Source organism: Ambystoma mexicanum, chromosome 9, assembly GCF_040938575.1.
Source record: "Ambystoma mexicanum isolate Mex_15411 chromosome 9, UKY_AmexF1_1, whole genome shotgun sequence".
NCBI lineage: Eukaryota > Metazoa > Chordata > Amphibia > Caudata > Ambystomatidae > Ambystoma > Ambystoma mexicanum.
In genome coordinates, this window is record NC_090931.1 from 59,699,380 (window position 1) to 59,722,492 (window position 23,113).

Here is a 23,113-nt window from a genome sequence, read left to right on the forward strand (position 1 = left end):
TGATGGGACGAGGTGCAATGCTAAAGATGGTGGTCCTACATAGGCTGCATTATTTTGGAAATATTCCATACATGATACCAAAGAAGTTTTTTACTAAACTGAACAGTATGTGTAGGGATTTCCTGTGGCATGGTACCCGGAATAGAGTAGCGCTATGGAAGCTGCAGAACATTTACGAAAAAGGGGGAATAAAACTGCCCAACTATGAGGTTTATTATGTGGCGAGCCAGCTGCAATATGTGGCCAAATGGCTCTCGGATGAAGCAAACCCCGAATTTAGGTTGCTAGGACACGATTGCGCCCCATTCCATTTAAGAGCGATGATCTGGCTGCCCATGACAGAAATTAGAGAGCGCCCTAGGATGATGATGCTTGGGTGGAAGATGTGGCGCCGGGCATGCCGGATGATGGAGAACCCATTCTCATGCTCCCCGCAGGTACCACTAGTTGCATTGGCAGGACAAGATAAACAGCTGAGGATGATAATCGGGGACCACTGGGAATCGGTGGGGCTGGTAACGTTGGGGGACATCTGGCGAGAGGGGTCTATTATAGATTTTGAAGGGCTGGGGGAGGAAACTGGGCTACACACGGGCCAGTATATTACATATCACAGGATGGTGCAGAGAATCAGGAAAACATGGCCCGAAAAAGTGTAGGAAGACGAACCAGATGCTGTTATAGAGGCAATATATGATATATCGGAGGGAGGGCATGGGATTTCCAGACTGAACGAGATGGTGATGTCTAAGGTCGGGAAGGATTTAACATAATTGAGTCTAGCCTGGGAAGCGGAAGTGGGAGCCCCGATAGAGGATGGGATGTGGGAACGTGCTCTGGGGTACAACAAGAAGGTGTCAAGGAATGCGAGACTAAAACAGATTCAATTGTATATAACACACAGAGCATACATGACACCTTTGAGGATATCCAGGTTCGAAAATGCGGGACGACAAGCATGTCCCAAATGTAACAAAGAAAAGGCTGCCATGATGCACATGTTTTGGTCATGTCCAGTAATTTAGCACTTCTGGGGTGAAGTGGCACAGAAACTAGCGGGAAAGCGGGTCACAATCATAATAGACACAGCCTGGGCCTGCCTGCTAGGGGGGGTTCCCCAGATCACAGAAACTTAAGCATGTTGATAAACTGAAAGATCTAGCATATGTGCTTGCAAAACGAAGAATTGCCATGGGATGGAAGACATGTCACAGGCCACGTGTGGAGGTGTGGTGGAAAGATTTGCAGAAATGGGCGGAGGCAGAAACGATGGTATGGCAAGAGGCAAGCAACATAGGGGGAGAGAAGGAGGCAGGACCCCTGTTAGCATGGAAATCATTAATAGTGGAATTGTTTGGAACAATAATAGACCTGACAGAATCCACGGGAAGGAAGACCCCGCCACGGGCGGCAGATACAGAAGGTGTGGAATAAATAGGCTCATAAAGGGGGGTGGGATGAGGGGAGCAGTGACCAAATTAAGTAGTGAACAATTGAACTGTTGAAATATGCACTGCATGTTTGGTTTGTATTGTTGTTTGGTTTGAATAAAATTAATAAAAACTTTTATTTACTTTTTTTTAAAAAATTTTTTAAAAAGGTTACATCACTCGACACCGGTGCCCTAAAGTCTTGAACGCCCTACTCTTACGTTTCAGCCCACAGCAAAGCGTTCAATGACTTGTTGGCCATGGAAGACAATCTATTTCTTGTTGACCTTTCTATGACTGTTAAGTGATGTGCACTGGCATTTTTGCTGTTTCTGTTCATTTTCAAAAAGGATTTGCAATGTTCCCTACGGAAGATGTATTTATGCTACACATCTAAAATGGCAAATTGTTTTCTAAGCCATGTTTTCTTTTTTTTATCTATGGATTTTCTGACTCTGTGCTCTGTTTCTTGTTTACAGCCATGTCACCAAAGAGAGCAGTACCCTGTGTGGGAAGACACAGAAGACAGGTGAATCACACCTGTCGTGTCTTGCACTTGTAAGCCCCTGCCGCCAGTGGTCACCTGCCGGTGGAAGGGGACTATGGATACAAAGGATGACGATCCACAGGTGTGGTCCACAGCTGAAGACCCTGATCAGGATACTGCACAGGTGATTCGAAGCTCAGTGTTCCCCCATCGTCCCTTCTCTCCCATCTTTCCCTCTCTGCCTCTCTCTCTCTCCCTTTAAAATCCTGGTCACATCTCTTTCTATTGACTGTTTCGCTACTTATCGTATGGCATTCATTATTTTACCTTCTACTATTTTCTCTTTCTTTGTCCTTTCTCTCTTGATAATCCCTAACCTGTTGCTTGTCTTTTCGTTTCCCACCCTCTGTGCTCCATCTACTTGTGTCCCACTTTCTCCTCTGTCCCTTAGTACTTCGGCCTCTGGCTATCAACTTAAGTCACCCATTTTTTACACATTTTCTTTTCTTCATTGCTATTTAATAACAAGAATTCATCATACGATTATTGAATTTTGCAGATCTCTGTAAATACAATTTTTGTAACAATTTAACCACTGAATTATCGATTAAACCGCATGTGGCACAGGTCTGCGCATCTTGCGGATATGTTACTAAACTCCTTCACCATATTCACCCCTACATATCACAAAAAAAACAGCTCTCTATTCGCTTCAGCCTTGATTAACTCATGGCTAGACTATTGTAATACTCTATTGCAGGGTACAGCTAAAACTATTATTCAGGCTTTGCAAGTCACTCAAAATGGGGCAGTGAGAGCTGTTTGTGGCCTTCTGAAAGAGAACAAGTCACAGAGGCCAGAAGAGGCTTACATTGGCTTCCGGCTAAACACCGGATCATGCATAAGGTACTCTCCATCACCTTTAAATGTCGCAATGGGGTGGCGCCACAGAATCTGGCATATTGTCTCACCACTTGCGTCCCATGTTGGTGCTTACAATCTTGTGATCCGTCGAAATGATTTCACTTGAGATTTCAACTGAAAACCTTTGGTGGTACCATGTTTTGACTGTCAGGCGGCGTCTTTGTGGAACAAACTCACACCTGAGCTTCGGCAAGTAACTTCCCTCACTGATTTTAAAAAGGGCGTCAAGACCCCTTTGTTTAATAAAAATCTTTACTACCCTCTATCTAAGGGCCGTTGTATGTTTCTCTCCTCCTGACTTTCCACAGATTCTATCTTGCCTTTTGTCTTTTTTTGTTCATTATCTGTCCTTGTTTAGCTGTTTGTCCAAGCGCTTTGAGGCCTTTGGGTGATGTATCACTTCCCAAAAATTCATTCAATCACTGGCTTTTAGGACTGGCCACCTAGTGTCAAGTCTTTAAACAAATAATGACACCAAATCACCTAGTTCAGATACAGGGTAAAAGTATTTTGCCAGATATTCACCCAATGGCTTTGCACCATCCTGAGGCCTCTTAATAGTCAGTGATTGTGTATTTTGAATGGATTAGACAATGCACTGCCTCGTTTTAGCTCTTAGTAGTATTGCACTTCTACGACCTTCCCCTTTCTGCCATATTATGGGACATTCCGTACACTTGCCTGTAGCACCCAAAATATTTTTTTATTTTTACGTGAGGGCAGGCGGATGTGCAGCCTTAACCCCACCTTCCTGTGCCTCGCCCTTCAGTAATTTTGCTCTGCATGGATGAGATCGGACACGTGGTAGCACCTGTAGAGTTTGTATTCCGCCTTTCTCTAGTCCTGTCAAATTTTCTTTTTCTTTCGGCCTAGTTCCCATGGTCAACCTTTTCCTTCTGCCTACGCCAGAGCATAAAGGTATTGCAACATGTGTAACCCATCGGGCATCAGTACTTAGCGACAGATCTCCATAACCTCTCTTGTGTCTAGGGACCGACTATCAGTGGAGCTCATGTTTTTGCTGTAACTCTCTATCAGTTCGGACCCTTGAAAGAACACTAAAGAGGTGCGAGGAAGTCTTTCATTGCATTCCTCTGGTCAGCTAAGGTCACCTGAAGAGAAGCGTCGACTGGTAAGTACTCTACTTTTCAGGCACCACGGCCAGGAGACTCCTTTCCGGTACCTTCTGGTGCAGCGAGGGGTCACGTAGGCTCTACCCCTACCGAGACTAATAAAGTGAAAACCAGATGCTCCTCTGAGGTTCCCAGTCAGGGGCTTAGTGAACCAGGGTCAGCGCAGAGGTTCCCCTTACAGGGGCTGAAAAAATGACTGGCTACTCCAAGTATCCTACAAATTCTAAAAGGTCAGAGGTTTGCCCAACGACCCAAAAGATTGGCACTGCAGATGATCCCGTTAAACAGGCTAAAATGGCTCGTAATAAAAGGATTCCTCGCAAGTTTTGAATCCTCAGAGTGTTCAAACCAAGTCCAAGCCGATCACTAAATCACCTGCTATCTTTGTAAATCTGTGACATACTTCACAACAACCACTTCCAAAATGGTTTCTCCTCAGGACACATTGATGACAACCATTTCCTCTGTCTTGTCCTCCTATTCTTGTCGTTGCCAGGCCGAGGTCGGTGGCAAGCATGACTTTAGGCAGAGATACGTTTGTGCCTAGGGTGGAGTGGTCAACACATACCAGAATGTTGTTTCCATCTACATTCTCTTCCCCTCCCATATAATCTTTTCTACAATATGTGGACCCGTGGTTATGAGGGCATTCCTGGCAACAGGTTGATTGATCTGTTGATTCTTGGAGACCAACCCTTTTTCTAGACTGGTTCCAGCTCCTCGACCACAAACGCAACAATATTCCGAAGATGCTTTTTTCGAAAAAAGTTCCAGTTACTGATGTACTCAGAGCCTATGAAAGATTATTTCTGGGATCAGTTAAAGGATCTAATTCAGCAGTCACAGAAGGCCCATAAAGCTCTGCAGTCCTCCTGCACTGTCTCCTGTTGAGCCACAGGAGCATCCACCAGAGCCAAAAGAGCCTGAACACAACCTCATCCCCCCAGACCGAGTAGATCCAGTGGAATCAATTAAGGATAAAAGCGGCACTGATACTCTGGAGAATGAGGATAAACCACCTCTTCAGTGCGTGCATTTACTGATCAGGCTTTGGAATGCATGACCTATCTTGACATTCCGAGGCCATAAACTCCTCCCGTTTAAGCAGGGGTACTGTTGGGTGCCTTGACCCTAAAAGCTTCTGAAGTTCGGGACTTATTCTGCAAAAGAATGTCCTTTTTAGAGGCCAAAAACCATGGAAGAAACTACATTCAGGAACACACACCAGTTGCAAGATTGACTAATGTTTCTGACTACTTTCATCTGAGGATATTCTGCTAATGACCTGCCCAAAACCATTGTCCACAGTATTGGGTGTGGCTGCTCTTTACTCATTCTTCTGCATTCCCTTCTTCCTCTCCCTCACAGCTGCTGACTTAAAAAGAGATATGATTTTAGAGACAGTAGGGAAAAAGATCTTTTGCAACTCTGCCCCTCAATTGAGGCAAGCAAATACTGAGGCTATCTTTGCTGCAGCTAATTTTAAAACTCGGAGTTTGAACAATACATTCCACCAGACAAACTGGAGCATTTTAAAAGTGGCCTATCAGACGCAGAATATAAGCCCAAGATCTTTTGAAGTAGGCGGCCAGTCATGTGCACACCTCTGCTGGAGGGTTTGCAATTGGAGTTGACACCTGCAGGTAAACATGGATGCATGCCACAAAGTGAGCTAAAGACATTGAGGACAGCAGTCCTTAATCTTTTCTTTGAGGGAAAGGATATTTTTTGTAGATCAACAAATGGTGAACTCACACTGACTCCTAAATCCTTGTCAGTCCTCAAAAAACCAAGAACTCACAAACCAGCTTTCCCACAGAGGCCTGTTTTTCATTCAGTATCGGTTGCAGGATTTCAGAGAAGGATGAATCCTTGGCTGTCGTTGCTTCACTCCGAGGGGTAGCCCCTTCCCGTGAGGCCAGGGAGGTCAGGCCACTTCCTGATAGTCCTCCTGCGGTGGTACTCAGCAGGAGGCTCTCATGGGGAGGGGCCCCCTCTATGGGGCTAGTGACGACTATCCAGGGAAAACGCGGTATATTTCAGCTCACCTCACTTTCCTTTACCTTGCTATTTCATGTAGATGTGTCATGTAGATAGTAGCAACAGTACTGGGTCGATGAAGAACCTAGTGGACCCAAGAGAGATCTATGGCAAAGGTACTGGGACTAAGAATAGGCAGGTCACTGTAGAGAGAGTTGTTGGGGAAATACTGCGATGAGGAGGAGGTGCAGAGGTATGAAGAGCAAACTTAAAAACACTATGGAGTAATCTAGTGTTTCAGGAATTCTTATGGGCCAAGACCAATACAAAATAGGGAAAACCAATTAGGGAGAGAAGCCCTCCCTGGAGGAATTGCGATCGTGAGAGCTGAAAAGCAGAGGAGTCTTAAGACGGCGTCCATGGCGCTTACCAGCCTGCTGAGGAGCTCCCACCCCCGTTTGCTGAGAGCAGACGAGCCAGAAGGCTCCGGGAGACAGCCTCTAGAACCCAAAGGCCGCTGGCAGGTGTTATGGAGAATTCTCATAAATGTGCTAATTCCCTTCACCTTAGAGACCCCCAGCAACTTTGCTGGATTTTGAGAACTTGCTTTTATTTACCTGGAAAGAGTGTGAGACTTTTTTTCCCCACTCTCATGTATTTTGATGTGTGTTTTACTCTTGTGTTCTTTGATTATGGAGTTTTAGACAACTCCGTAAGCATCATCTTTTCATGTGATGTGTGTCACACAGCACCCTCAGTGCAGTGACACAGGGAAGCCTTTTAGGCTGCCCCAAGGTTTAAATACCTTCTCTGGGATAAACTACTGTTTCCCAGAGAAAGTAAAGTGAAATTGACTTTACTAGTCTTTTCAAATTCCCAGACCCAGCACACACTATTTTACATTAGAGTGCTGGAGGGGTTACTTAGTATCCCCTATGTCTAGAAACTCATGTAGCAGTCAAATGCTACCCTTTCCTCTTGCAATGGCTGGTGGCTGTGGTTTTACAACAAACTACCATGATTTTTCCCCACCGCAAACACCGGTAGCATTAAATCACGGGAGCCATGTTTTTCAAGATGGCACCTGAGCTCCTTTGTTTAAATGGTGCCCGGTCTTCGTTTTTCACCATTTCTTTTTGGAAAGGTCCTTCTAGAGATTGTCTCTGCGCGCCAAACCAGGTTTGGTCCCTTTGTTCCTACGCCTTTGGCGGCCTTCACGACTGAAGACCGCCTCTGGCGCCTGAGTGTGTGGGGTGGGCGGGAAGTGAGGGAGGTGCCCGAAACTCTCTGTGCTTAGTCTCCTAGGAGACCCGGATGCACTCTGACGAGATTGGCTGGCTGACTGACTGATCGGCAAGGACGGCCACCCAGCTGGGTGTGTGGCAGCTAGGCTGGAATGAATGGGAGAAACTGTTTAAAAGGAGAGTCTCATGGCTTGGAAAGCAGTCGACCACTGGAACGAAAGAACCGAATACGAGCTGGAAGAGGACAGCTGCTGCAACTCCTGGACCGTTGGTTTGCCCGGTGAAGCCCTGCTGCAGGTCCGAAACACCAAGTTCATCTCGACAGAGAAGCCCTTCAAGGATGACTTCTCCCTTTGAGTTGGTGGGACCAAATCAACTCGCAAGCCACCTGGATACCTTTCTCTGAGCTGGTTGTATTTTCCTGAGCGTGCTGCAGGAAACCGACTAGCCAGGGAGAAGGACACCAGTTTGTGTGCTTGACTACAGCTACTGGAATCGAAGATTTGCCAGCTTTGTGACCAGTCCCCGTGCAGTGGAGGAGTCCCTCGACGTCCTCCCTCTTGTCCCCACGACTGAGGCTCAGGAACAGCGAGATCTGCAGGAACTGCCGGGAACAGAATTCTTCAGCTGCATCTTTTTCTTCAACATAAGGTACTGTGAAAACCTGACCGAGAGAATTTACCTCTCACTGCGAAAGTGTGTGAAACTTTGGCAACTTGCAGGCCTAGTCAGCTTGTGACCCGACATCTAAAACCTTCGTATATGAACTACTTCTGAGAACCGTGGCAAAGACTTTTCCGTTTAACTACCAGGACCGTTTTTACTGATACAAGACTCTAGCCCATTGACTTTGGCCTACCTATTGCATTGGACTAACTCCTCTGGTGAACTGAAACTATTTGCACTGTTTAAGAATAATTCTGCTATTCGTTTTATTAACTTATGCCTTTTTGCTCCTACTTCAAATGCTCTGAATACCATTTTGCTCCTCCTTCACAGTTGTTTAAATGCCTCAGAACCGGATAGTGTGAAGTACTGTAGAATATTTTTGTGTGATATTTATTGCCTCCTTGTTAGTGAATGTTTTCTAACTGACTGTGTAATAAATGTAAGGAATGGATCGGGCAAAAAATGTTATCGCAAAAAAAGTTGGGCAATAATACAAAAAATAGATTCGCAATTGAAGCTCAAAATTTACAAAAGCAAGCACATTGGGGCATCCATTTTGTGAAATGGATGCCTGCCTGTGCTCGCTTTTGCTTTTACGGCACTAATGAAGGAAAAGCCAGCCAGCTGTAGTAAACAAAAGCTACCCCTGGGTGGCTTTTCCTTCATTGGTGCCGGGACTCGGAGGACGCAGACCGGAGACTACAGGCAGAAAAGCTGCAGCTGCAGCTGCAGCTGCATCTCGGATTAGACCATTTGATATATGATATGTTATTTACAACACGTTTAATACCCAGAGGTTTCTAAGCACGAACCCGGGGATCGAACATTTGTTGCTTCGTGTCGTCTTGCTTCCAAGGTGAGCACGTTGCCCCGGAGCTATTTTCCTGAGACTTGCATGCATACATACATAAATAAAAACATTCTTGATCAAACAATGGATTCCATTCACTTTTGGTTCCATACAAATGCCAATTAAATTCATAGCTTTGCTCTACTCCAAACACTTTCTCTTAATATTCAACCCAAACTTTCTCTCCCACGGCATTAAGTTTGTCATATTGAGACACCCCAATTTTGTCTCCACCCCATACGATCTGCAGCAAAACCAGAGAAATACCTTCCACACTAATTGCTCCAAGTGTCTCCTGGTATTCCCGACTAAAGCATGAAATATCGTCTTTGGCTCTGCCACCTCCTGATCAAAGGAATGGTGGTACTGCCTGGAAATACCAGAGTTCAATCTAGAATGTTTCATTAGAGAGCTGTGCCTGAAGTGCATATTTAGAAAACCCTCAAATTTGGATAAATTAAATGCATTCTGTTTCCAATCCAGCGTAGTGTTGCACAAAGTAAGTGACAGTTTCTTGTTAAAACACTACTTTCCTCCCATTCCAGACAATGCGATTATCAGCTGAATTAACATTCACATGAGGCGCCCTGCCTGATAAGGTCAAATTCTCACTCTATCATACAGTGATCTTTGTTGAATCCGATAGTGTCATCACTCCTTTCCCAGTGGTGATGTCTCCCCATGTGACCAGGGGACTGCAGCCGCTACCAGATCCTGACCCTCGGGCGGCTATATGAGGGAGGATCACATTGGGGGGGGGGAGGCAGCCCTCAAGGCAGTGACACAACGTCATCTGCTGAGATACGGTATCCCTGTCAATTAAGGGACCTTAGACCCCCTTAAGAACAATCTCTTCCCTAATGGGCTCATGGGTTGTACTTGTCTTACCATTCCCCTAAAAAGTACTGGGACGTGAAAGTATAGGAGTATCCTGAATGAAGATCACTTTCCCAGTACTGTGACGAGAACGATCCCCAATGCCTCTCACAAGAGTTATAAAATCAGTACTGTGATGAGGAAGATGAATGAAGGAATGAGGATTACATGTAAGAATTACATACATCAGTCTAGTCTTTCCCCAAATCCCATTGGCCAGGGCAAGTATAAAAGCAAGGAAAGACTCGGGAAGTATGAGAGAGGCCCTCCCTGGAGGACTTGATTGCAGGATTCGTTTGTTGCAGAAGGGGCCTTGGACTGCTGATCCAGAGGAGAAAAGGGGGAACCCTTGCACCGCTAAAACCTTGTGAAGAACTCTGGACTGCTGGGGGAAACCTGGGAAACTGTGGCCCCCACAAAGGGAGTGAACCCCTAGGCACCAGCAGTGTGCCACAGGGAAGCTGGAAACTCTCTCACTGGGAGAGTTTTCCCGCTCCAGGAGGGAGAAAGGTACAGGGAAGTGAGACGCTGGCTGGAGGAGTCTTATCCTCTCTGTGCTGACCAAGGAATTGCGGGGCTGGTGGGAGGTCCATGGAGCTGACCGGCTACAGTAAAGCCAGAGGAGAACAGACCGCAGGCGATGGTACGCGGCAGCAGGGACGCCATGAGACAAAGAGGAAGAAAGGCAGCTTCCATGCCGTTTGAGCCCGAAGGCACCCAGAGCAGGCGAGCAGGAACTATGAGGGGCACAGAAGCCACAGAGCATAGGCAGCGAACCTGGAGAAAAGGCACGGGCCGCCGAAGAGCCGCTGCAGGCTTGCCGCGGAAGACACAATGCATGCCATAGAGAGCCAGTGAGTCCACCCAAGGGAAGTGGGGAGACCAGGGCACTTTGGCAAAAGGAATGAAACAACATATATGAGAAAACGAGAAACTCCATCCCTTAAAAATAATTCTTTTTGGGAAGCAAAACCTGAGCGAGGTCAAGGGGGGAGGAAAAAAACCCTCACCATGTGAACTTTCGCAAAACCATAACAGTTACGAGTCTGGGACCCGTAGACAAGGGGAGAAAAAACTCAGAGAGGTTAAGGGGAGAGAAAGGAAGAGAGCCCCTCACTTTGTGAACCTTTGCAAAACCACTAGTCTGCAAGTGTGTGTAAAGTGTGTTTGTATGAGAAAGCCCTGTGTGAGGGGTCAGAAATGTGAGGCTGACAACTTTGTGAAAGTTTTTCAAAAGATGCTATTTTATTAACACAAAAGGTTGGATAAACGCCGCACTATCCCTACCCTGACAAGGATTTCCCACCCTAAAATAAACTGAAGAAAACACTCTAACTAAATTATTCTGTTCCTCACACTATATCATAAACAATTTAACATCATACACAACTTAACAATTTATTTTGTATGCCTGTTCAACAACAACAACAAAGTTAACAGTTAAATTCACATCAAAAATGTTTTTCCTCTTTGATTCCAAGATGGCCGCCATGGGGAGAGCACCGTGATTCGATGCTCACCTGAACCTTGGGGCTTTCGAACAAACACCAGCACGCTGAGCCCTCCCCAGGTAGCAAAAACAGAACACAGAATGCCCGTGTAGAAGGGGGCTATCCACTGAACTGTGCAGACTTAACGGGATCCCCCAGAGGGAGAGAAACTGGCAGGCTGCCCAGGCGTGGCCCTGCACAACATCAGAGTACAAGCATATTACGATAAGGATACCCGTGGGGGCAGTCAAACCGGGCGCTCTGAAGCAGGGAGGAGGCCGATCAGAGGACCGCCTGTTACATGGACTGCACACTTACGTGCTCAGTGCAGAGAGTAGCCCTAGCAATTTTCAGAGACGGTCCAGTGGATGCAGAACCTCCAGCCGCACAAGATATCCAGAGACCTGCAAGGAAGCACCGGTGAGGGAGCCACGGAGGGATCGCCTACCCCCCCCCCCCTTCCCATCCAACATAACGGTGAGCGGCTCTGGGGGAGGAGGAGCTTCCACCTGTTCAGATCCCTCGGAGGGGATCGAAGGCTGTACAAAGAGCGAGAGACACTGTGAAATCCCCCCGAGGCCGTTGGGAGAGGGGTACGGGGCATCCCCCAGTGATCCAGAGACATAAACCTGGGCCCCAGATCGAGGGCGGGGGAGTTCTGAGCACGAAGGAGAGGTGCAGTGGGCACTAAGGCGTTACCTGGGGGAGGGGGGGGAGGGGCGGGGGCAGGGGTGGAGAGGACACCCAGACCCATGGTAGGGCACAAACAACGAACTAGGCTCAGCTGGAGCCTGGGGAGCCTGCACTCGGTCCGGAGATGTAAAAGGAAGATAACCAGTAGTATGCCTCAGGCCCACTCTAGGGACATTTAATCCCTCAGTGAGAGTCATTTTGAGGGAAAAGGCAACGCAAGCCACTGTCCAGGGGTCTAGCAACAGCCCACTTCATGAAAGTGGCGTACACCACTAGAGGAGTGCAGTCATTTATACTCCCAAATAACAATCAAGGACAGGACGAGCACTCCAACCAGCGCAAAGCGTCCCTGGCTAATTGAAAACATCTGGGAACCACAGGTGTCCTCCCCACCCCCCCCCGAATTGACAATCTATCATCTAACCTATGGGAGGACTTAAAACCAGTCAACCTATACCTCCATTTGCATAGAAAGCGAGGAGGACTGTGAAGGGCAAAGACTACACTCCCCACACATCGAGAGGGACCAAGGTTGGACCAGTCACTGGCTAGGCCATAGGCCAATGCGGAAAGACTAGGCCCCCAGTGAGAAGTGAAACAAACGACCATGTCCAAAACTAGGGGGGCGGGGGGAAACCTTGAAGGGTCCCAAGAAACCTGAGGGGAACCTCCAGAAAATGTGGTGCAAAGAAGTGCTCTCCCCCCAGTGTGCCCAAGGGCATCAAGACCACACGGACTGGAGTGGGCCCCAAACAGAGGAGGGCCAGGACCAAAATGTGACAGTCACTCCTCAAACAATATTTTATGGACTTTGGTGATAAAATATCAGAAACTGTTCAGAAACAAATGACCATCATGAGAGAGGACTTGGCAGCAGCCCTACATGAGATAAAACAAGATGTTAACAAAATGGAGGAAAGGCTGGATACAAATGAGAAAGCAATACAGTAATTGACAGAGGACTAAAGAAAAACAGATACGTGGGTGGAACGACTGCAACTTACAATTTAGAGTTGCAGACAGAAGATTTGGAGAACAGGTCAAGAAGATCTAATATACAGATCAAAAACATGCCCGAGGAAGTTCCAGATAAAGAATTTGAAGCTGTAGTGAGAGGTATCCGAGGAAAGGTTAGAGGTGAAAATTGAAAGGATTCATAGTCTGCTCCCGTGACCTAAAGACGTCCTTGCGGCACTGCAAGACTACAAGATCAAGGAGCAGATCCTGCTTATATCGAGGAAGGCCCAACAGATTACATACAATGGAGCCAATCTGATGCTTTTTCAAGACTTATCTCAGACGACCCTGGCCAAAAGGAGGACTATGGCTCCAGTCGTTCAGGCACTTGGAGACAAAGACGTTGGATACAGGTGGATGTTACTGTTTGGTTTAGTGTTTGAATGGAAGGGAAAGCAATTTCGGATAACCTCTTATGAGGAATGCCTGAGGATTCTGGGGATTGAGGAAGACGACCAGGAAGTAAGGCCCTCACAAAAGAAGGGGCAAACCGGGCTCAAGAGCTGGGAATGGCCAACAGTGGTAAAACCAAAGCGAAATAAGGGTGGGTATCTACCCCAACTGAAAGGTCCTTGATCCGGAAAGGAATGCGGAAGCTGGCTATCTCCAGAAGAGTACTGAACACCATGATATGAGCAGTGTGTTACAAAGGACAAAGCAAAAAGCACGCCTGGGAAGGGCCAACATTGGGAAGACCATAAGGTGCTCTGAGGGGAAGGAGGGGGCGGAATCTGGAATGGGTTGGGCAGAACCCGCAGATGCTCAGGCTGAGGAGTGTAAGGGGCTGAATTCCTGAGTAGGAGATTCGGGCGGGGGGTGGCTAGAGACCGATTGAGCCCGCTCGTACAGGGGGAGGATAGGGGAGGGTGGAGGGGAGAGGGTAAGAGAGGGAGGAGGGGAGGGGAGAGGCAGAGAAGGGAAGGGAGGGTGGGTGGAAAGGGGGTGGTGGAGTCTGACCAATATAGGGTGTCAAGGTGCAGGAATGCCACACCCTTCTTTGGAAATGGATAGCCTCAAACACCTAGACGACATTTCCCAAAATATAAAAGGGTTAAACTCCCCATTGAAGAGGAATCAACTGGAGAGGTACCCAAGGAGGGAGGAACCTGATATACTAACCTTATGGGAAACCCATATACAGACCCAAGACAGGGAGCGAATGAGACTATAAGGCTTCCCCCAAATATATCAGTCCACAGAAAATAACACGAAGGCTGGAGTGTCGCTAGCAATACGGAAAAATGTAGACCTTCGTGACAGAAATTGACAAAGATGCCCAGGGTAGATGCCTAGCACTAAACTTAAAAGGGAGGGGGGAAGGGGGAGGGATATATGATAGTGACTCTATATGCCCCCAATACGGGACAGGACGCCTTCATTCAACATACCTTGAACAGGCTTCAGAAATTTGCAAAGGGCCCTATAATTCTAATGGGAGACTTCAATTTGGCTTGGGATCCAGAAAAAGATTGATCGAAAAACCAGGGGAGCACAAGGGAAACCATCTAAAAACTTAATAGAGAAGGTGGAACGCTTTACCCTAGTCGACATATGGAGGGAAAAGGAAGGGGATAGGGAAGGCTTCACATTCTTCTCCCATGCCCACAGAGCTTCATCGCGCATAGACTATATCTGATCATCCCTGAAGCTTTTGGGATGGGTGAGGGCAATAGAGGTAGGGGCTATAATTCTCTCAGATCATGCGCCACTGTAACTGAAACTAGGGAGAAAGCCAGGGCACCCAGGTCTCTGGAAATGGAGGTATCCAGGATTCCTCTTTAGGGACGAGGTTCTGAGGAATGAGTTGGGGGGGGGGGGGGATGGGATCAAAGCCTTATTTGAAGACAATAGCATTGAAGACACAACAGAGAAGGCCACAATTACGGGGAAAATGATCTCAATGAAAGACAGGGAAATAAGACTTGTAGAAAAAGACCTGGTCCAAGATTGTTTTGGGAGTGAGTGACAAAATCCGAAAAGAGTACAGTGCCATAAAAGGCCAACTGGAACATATACAGACGAAAGCAGCAGAGAAATCACGAATGTTCCTAAAACATAAATATTACATCAAGGCCAACAACTCTGATAGACTCCCGGCCAGAATGTTGAGAAAGGAAGAGAAGGCTAACACTATTACAGAAATAAAGGTAGCAAGGGGGGGAGGGGGGAGGGTAGGGTGGGATGGGAAACTAGCTCGGATACTAAGGCCGTTACCCCGGAATTCTCTAAATTTTAAATGGAACTATATAACTCTGCCCACCCTAACAAACATTCTCAACAAGCCTACATAGACGCGCGAGAAATGCTACACATTGCTGACCAAGAGAGAGAGCAGCATTAGAAGAAGAAATCGCATCGGAAGAGGTGTGAAGGGTGATTATGACCCTGCCCACCAAAAATCCCCCGGCTCAGATGGGTTTAGTTAAAATGTTATAGGTCCTTCAGGGAAACACTGATTCCACATTTGGTCCCTCTCCTCAACGATATGGGGAAAAGGGGAAAAGTAACATCAACTATGGAAGAGGCCAAAGTGGTCCTAATCCCAAAAGAAGTAAAAGATCCAACCTCGTGTGGCTCTTACAGACCAATATCCTTTATCAATGTTGATGCAAAGATGTATACAAAGGTTCTGGCGAACTGCTTGGACCAGATCCTACCAAACAACATTGGCCAGGACCAGTCAGGGTTCATAAGGACCCGGCAGTGAGTGATAATACAAGGAAAATAGCTCATCTCATAGTAAAGGCCAACTAAAAGAAAACTCCAGCGATCTTAGTGGCTTTAGACACGGAAAAGGCCTTTGATAGGGTGGGGTTCCTCTTCACGGCACTGAAGTATGTGGGCTTTGGGGATACATTTATAATGATGGTCAAAGCTTACTACCGAAATCCATCCTTGAGATTGGCAGTAAACGGTGGGCAATTATCCAAGCCCATCAGGGCGCAGCGGGGTACAAAGCAGGGATACCCCCTCTCCCCACTGCTCTACGCTATATAATTGGAACCACTTCTGGTGGGGAATAAGAGCAAATGAGGAGATAGAAGGGATACCATTTGGGGGAAAGGTCCACAAAGTAGCGGCTTTCGCAGATTACATACTCTTGACATTTATGAACCCAGAGGGCTCTCTTAGGGCAATAGAGAGCGAGATCCTACAATTTGGGAGGGTGGTCGGCTTGATAATAAACTATCAAAACACAGAAATTCTCAATCTCACAAACATGAGAGGGATAGAGGACTGTCTCAAGGTCACATTCCCGCATAAATGGGTGAACAACTCCATAACCTACTTAGGTATGAAGTTAACCAGAACCCCGAATCAGCTCTTCTGGGTTAACTATCTCCCCTGGTTTGAAATGCTGAAGAACAAATTGGTCAATTGGGGCCCACTAACAATAACCTGGTTGGGTAGGATAAACATCATAAAGATGGTTATTTTACCACAACTGTTGTATTATTTCACGACCCTCCCAGTCCAGATTCCTGTCTCCTTCATTCGGATGGTCCAAATATACACAGGGAGGTTTATTTGGAACAACAAACAACCAAGGATAACTAGAAGGGTTATGGTGATGCTTAGAAACAGAGGTGCACTGGGGGAACCAAACCTTGGAGCATACTTTAAGGCAACACAGATTATGATAGTGAGAGGTTGGATGAAAGATGACTCGGGTAAAATATGGAGGGATCTGGACAAAGCTGTAACTGGCCAAGCTGGGGGAGGTACTCTGGAAACCAGGGGAGGATAGACCACAAAGGATGTACCTCGGCGCCATACTGACGGTGGGAGGGAATGCTTGGGATGAGGCAGTGAGTCAGGCTCAACTCACCACGTATTCATCCCCATTTACGCCAATCTTTGGCAATCCATGTTTCACCCCTGGCTACGGAGATGGGGATCCGGGGTGTGGCGGGAAGCAGGCTGCTGAAAGATCAGGGATATGTTTGATGGCCCAGACATCAAGTCATTCCCCCAATGCAAGGCAGACTTTGGAGTGGAAGAGACAGAGAGCTATATATACTTCCAAGTGAGGCACTGGCTATTACAGCCTCACATGAGGGAGGCCGCAACTCGTCCCTCAACCCCTTTCGATAAGTACTTGGTGTCAGAATCTGGAGACAAGCATCTTGTGGGGGCACTATATAAGTTCATCAAACCGGGTGAGGCACCAGCGGAACGGAAATATGTCACTCTGGCAAGTTGGTACGGGCCAAGAGATCAAGGAAACTGAATGGATGCAGCTGTGGGTCAATATTCCCAAATTAGCAAGATTGTTGCAGATCCAGGAAATATGAATTAAATTCATGCTTCAGTGACACCTAACCACAGAAAAACTCTACACGCATTTTATCCCTCAGCCTCCAACTTGTGCTGGAGACAATGTGGAATGGTAGGGACATGGAAACATATTTGATGGGACTGCCCTATAATCCAAGACTACTGGAAGGTAATATGGGAAGCCCTGTGAGAGGCATTAGGTCAGAAGAAAAGTGGTGATAGAGGACTGTCCATCCTGGGAATGGGGCATTTGGAGGGGCTGCCTCCAGAACGAAATGTAAAATATTTATAGTTTTGATGATGGTGGGGCCCCTGGGGGTTGCACAAAAATGGAAAACGAGCCTCTGTCTAAGCACGACTGGGTGAGAAACGTCTGGAACTTTGCAGGACTGGAATGGGCCACCTACTCATTGCAGGGGAAATGCGAAGAATTTTTAGAGGACTGGTCTCGGCTCCTGGAGCATCTCCAGAAGGCTGCTAGAGTGGTCTGGCGCCCAAGAAGGATGAGACTGTTGGGCTTGGTGGAATAAAAACCGGGCGATACTGGCAAATGCGGCTAGGAGGTGAAAGAAAAGCCCATGGAACACAAATAAGGGGGTCGGGACTTTTGGGGGATGTGGTGGGGAAATGTATTGAACATTGTGGAAATGCAAATACAGTTAGATGGGGAAAAAATAAATGTTTCTCCTTCTAATCCGGGTGAATTCCCCTTCCCTAGATTCAAATAGGATTTTGTTCAACAGTTCCAAAAAGGTTAAGGTAACCCTGTATTGTAACAAAGTTCTCTTTGGTTCCAACTTTAAGGATTTGCAGTTCTTGATGTAGCTTCTGTTTAACAACTCTACGTTTGACAATATTAAAGACTTCAACAACAGTTCATATAATAGAGACTTCAGCAGCAGTTCACACAACGCATGCTTCAATATTAACTTGTCAGGATGGCACGATTCACCTTAGCCCCTCATCCCTGAAAGCTCATCCAGCTTCCCCTGCGCACTGAATTCTGCAATTCTTTTGTTTCATTACAACAAGCGTGCCATAGACACAAGGATCCATCTAAAATGGCGGCCGCACTAGTTGTTGTTCGGGTTGCCTACAAACAAGCAGCAGACGAGCCCTGCTGCCCATTGGCCCAACATAGCTACTTCCTGCTCACGGCAGCGCCGGAAGGCAGCAGCCGGCCCTCCCACGGAGGCACCCCAATAAGGCAGAGGCCTGTCTGTGCCTGTCTAGGCTGGTTGAGCCAGAGACCGTGCCCCTGTAAGTACTCAAGCCTTACCGGTCTGTGCCCAGCACTTTGACTTGACATTTTATTTTACCATTCGAGCCCCTGCAAATGGTGCATTTGACTATCATCACTGTGTTGCACCATACGAGCATACCTCTTGTGAGCACTGAACTCAATCCTGTAACTTCACTTCTATCATCAGATCGGTAGCACTGTCAAATACAGCGCATTGAGTATGCCATCATTCTATTACTGCATCGTTAACCTACAGTAGCGATTGCACTAGTCTATTAGCAATTTGCACAGCCCACATTACATGTCTCTGCAATAATTGTACTAATTACATACCTAATGCTAATATCTGACTAGCAGGCTCTGCCGACCGACCTGGAGTGCTCTGTCTACGCTATTGTTTGCTCATAATATGATATATTATTGGTTAAACTTGCATATATGACTCTCCCGATGTTACTGACCCAATCATCCCTCTGCAGCGCTTGTTGATGTTAACGTGGGACTAGCTTCCTTTGCTCTTGGCTATTGCTAGTATGTTGTTTTACTGACTGCTCCTCCATATGTTACTCTCACAATCCTTCTGTAGCGTCTATTGATGTTAAAGTGGGACTAGGCTACTCTGTTCTTGGCCCCGGAATTACGCCAATTTTACTGTCTGCCCATGCCTCTGACCAGAACAGTTGATTGTGCTGCCTATATCAGATTTGTCCTTCTCATCCTTACTTTAACCAAAGCCAATGCTAGACTAGCCTATTCTGTGCTAGGTCGGGAGGTGTTCTATAAACAGAAGCATGTGTGCTTTTATGTGCAGTGCTGGGATGTTCAGCACAGACTATGACAGCATTAAGGAGCAAGATTTGCAGTAGGTCCAAGGAAATGGAATTTGTTTGACCTCCATTGGCAATGCTGTTTTGTTTGCCACTCTGCATGCCGCATTAAATAAAATCCTGTAGAACTGTAAAAGAAGTGTTGACGTTCAGTCCGTACAACTGTGAGGAGGAGAAGGGAACAGAGACTCATCAAACGACATAAAAAACAAAAAAATGTGTAAGCAAGCATGTACATAACAAAAAAACTAAAAAAAACGTTTCTTTTCTGAGACCGTACTACAGACCCAACTCTTATCCTGTTTTACATTTGCCCCACCCCCGCTCCCTCCCTACCAAGAAAACTCAGCGGTTTACGCAGTACTTTCATGCTTCCACGTGCCACATCCAGCCATTTTCTGGATGGGAGCCATGGAAAGGAAACTGTGGAGCGAAAGACACTGTTTATAAGGTTGGTGGGCCAGGTGTGTACTCAAACAGTGTGCCAGAAGGTCTATTTGCACAAAGAAGTGCGGAAGGCTATGGTGGAAGTGAGCAATGTAAGGAGCAGGCTCCCTGGGTGTATGCATCAACTCTATGTATTTCCTTGCAGTTAGTAACATGCAAGGTGTGCTGCGTGTGCCCAATATCTTTTGAAAAGTGTGCAGTAAGCGGGATAGTGCAGAAAACAAAAAACAATTTTGAAGTGTACACAGTAAGTGGCAGGCATCCTACTGTTGTGCATGCATTGTGTGTATATCATATCATATGATGTGTGATTGTATGCTACGACATTCGTTATGCGCCTACACACATGTCTAGCAAAGGACGACGAGGCAAAGGAGGGGAGACCGAGACAAAAAATCTAGTAGGACAGGTGTGACTTAGATCGCTCAAGTGCATGGGTGGAGGGAGGGGAAGGTATTGTACATGGGAAGAACAAATGACAATAAGTAGAAATACGGGCCAATTGTGACAAGTGCACGGATAAGTGTACACACGAGGTGCTGGATGCACTGTTAGGCATACAGGAAACTGTCCTCAAGTGCGTGGTTTACTAGAAAGCCAGTCTAGGGGTTCGCCTGGCAGTGGGAGGTGACATGGGTCCAACATCAGAGTTGTGAGGTATGTAGTGCAGATTAAGTTTATGTCATGCAGTTAGCAGGGGAGATGAGCAGAAACAGCAGACATGAAGAGAAAGACTTTGAGGTGCTTCCGGAACCGGCGATGATTCCCCTCAAGTATCAGGGAGGCAGGGAGCCTGTTGCAGAGGGAGGTCGCAGGTGAAAAAGCACATCTACCAACAACTGTTTTTTTTGCAGAAGCATGTGACCCAGAGAGAGTTGGAGACAGAGAGAAGTGCTTGCTCACGCAGATATATAGGGAGTTAGATTTGAAGGTATTGTGGTCCCAGGGGCCAGAAAGCCTTCTGCATAATGCAGTCTCTTTTCACTTTATTCCTCGTAGCCACTGGGAGCTATTGGCGACATTTCGGTGCCAGAGAAATACCATCCCAAGTTGCGCACTCCTCTTGTGGATACGTTGCAGAGGGCGGAAAGTAGAAGGGGCCAGATTTAAAAAGAGCCTGCTGTAATAGTGCAGCCTACACAGAAGTACAGCTGTGCAGAGAATGATCTTTTGGAAAGTTGCTTTCCCTTGGTACGATACATTCAATGTTGCTATTGATGCCAATTTTTTACGATTTATGTAGGAGGTGGGTTAATGGGGGGGAAACCATTTTGTAGCATTGTCGGAAGGAAAGCAGGGAGTTCCTGTGGTGATATTACACTGTATGATATGGGGCAATAAGAACATTGCAAGCACATATCATATCACTAACGTGCCACTTCATGGTAGGGAATGGGGACAAAAACAGTATACTTTTAAAGAACGTAATGGCCGCTCAGTGGCAGATACCGTGTGCAGAGGCACTTATAACACAGTAATACGCATAGTACAGAAAAAGTTTTGACACCTTAAATTTGTGGTAGTGGGTGCGGAAGTGGATGAATGCGGATGCACACATTTTGCAATCTATTAAGGAAATTTGTAGTGGACGTGCTGGCAAGTGACAGTATACTAGCACGCTGATTTTCTAGCGGTACCTATGAAGTGTTGAGTAGCACAGACCGTGTTAGATGGTAACGTCTTGGATGGCATTGGCGGAATCGTGTGTGCCCATTTACCTATACCCCGTGAGGTGTTGCTGGACAAAAGTAGTGGAAAGGGAAGAAGGATTGCGCCTGCTTTACTGGGGTGTGGCCCTCGCAGTACTTTGAGCACTGCACGTGCTACAATCTGCGCTTTTTACATTGCTGTCCAATGCACATGGGGCTTTCAGAATTATCCAATCAGGTACTGTGGGTGTGGTTCACAGGAAGGGGCGTTCAAACTGCTGTACATTGTACTCTGCGTAGTGAGGCTGCCTGACATGGTGAAACCCATTGTGTTGCCTATAGGTGATGCTGTTCTACTCGATCTGCACAAGTATGCCCTGGAAAGAAACTTTGATGGCAATTTCGGGTTGGAAGGAGTGGTTGCATTTTGGAACAGTGTGTACGAGGGTAGTTTTGCCGACATGGATGCACTTTGCAAAGACCTGGCGACTTTCGGTAGAGGCAATGTTATCGTCATCCATTACGACGGTATGCATATGGGTTACATGTCTTGTTTAGGCTTGTTCCATCGACTAAAGAGGTTGCTAAAGCTAATGAAGAGTATTTTTCCCACTGCCAAGGTGCTGTCCTCATCGATAACACCACAAAGAGTGTAGGTAAATGCTCATGGATGTTGTTCCGGGCCAGATGCAGGAAGGTGTCATCAACAGAAGCATGAATACTTTTTTGTCCGCTGCTGGGATGTTCTTCTGCAACAATGACCTCATTAGTTGTGGAAATGCAGATTGTTTCCAACCTGATGGCATTTCTTTGTCGCCCATTGGTAATGCTGTTTTGTTTTCCCGTCTACAAGATGCGGTGAAAAGTTTACTGTAACAATGTCTGCACAAGAAAACAAAAAATCAAATAGAAAATGAAAAAAAGGTGTTCCTTTAGAAGCATTAACAAAAAAAAGCTCGAAGAGCCTCCCCTTATAACAAACGTCCCCTACCATGGTTGCACGTTGTGCCCCCACGCTCGCACGCAGCACGAAAGCCACATCTGGGGATTTTCAGGATGGTGGAGATGGAAATGGGACTGTCGAGCCACATGGATTGCACAATAACAGTTTTGGTTGGGGTGTGTACGCAGAGGAGTGTTGTACAGAACTGATACTATTACATGGAGAGCTCTTCAATGTCATTGGTGGAAGTGTGTGGAACTTTTTTACAGTACGCAATGACGGGTGCTGCAAAGAAACTGGAAAGGGAAAAAGGAATGTTTCTGCTTCATTGGGACACGGCCCTCTCTGTCCTTGGGGAAACGCATGTGCGCTTACCCCCCTTTGCTGTTAGCTACCCATGCGCTTGGGACAATGGTGAATATTGCAGCTGTGGCACAGCAAGGTCTGTTAATAATTTTGTCCATTACTGTGTGCGTACTCAGCCGGACTAACATGGTTGCTATTAGTTGCAGATGCACTGTAGCACATCAGATTTGGTGTAGTATTACTTACAGGGCAAACCTATGTGGCCTGCTACTTTGTTCACCAAAGCTGCAAACTGATTGCTCAGCACCTCTAGGGTGTACCCTTTTGTAGGGTTGCTGTGGACAACTTTCACCCAGAAAGCAGGCCTACATTGTTCCAAACTATACATACATGTGCAAAGGCACGTTGTGGTGTGTCTGTAAGCGTGTACTTTCCGAAAAACACTCTGTGGTTTGCTCAACCCTGCACTTTCCTGCTGTTCGAGGGTCTTGATCCTGCCCCCGAAATAAGGGCTCACGCCCTGAGTGGGTGCAGTCGCATGGTGATGTCGCCACTGTTCTCCTTTGGGACGGATGTCCGTTGCATGTGTTTTGGGCACACTATGTTTTGCGCACGTGCATGGGTGTC

General features: G+C 46.7%; 1 protein-coding gene across 3 annotated transcripts in view; it reads left to right on the forward strand.

Moving 5' to 3' along the window:
* PRDM10 (PR/SET domain 10) overlaps positions 1-23,113 on the forward strand; it is an 825,235-nt gene that overhangs the window by 79,617 nt on the left and 722,505 nt on the right. For all 3 annotated transcript variants that reach the window (XM_069614147.1, XM_069614145.1, XM_069614146.1), the window contains exon 2: positions 1,910-2,101. In XM_069614147.1, coding sequence (XP_069470248.1) covers positions 2,033-2,101 — 69 coding nt within the window. In that variant the 5' untranslated portion in view covers positions 1,910-2,032. The remainder of the gene's footprint in view (positions 1-1,909; positions 2,102-23,113) is intronic.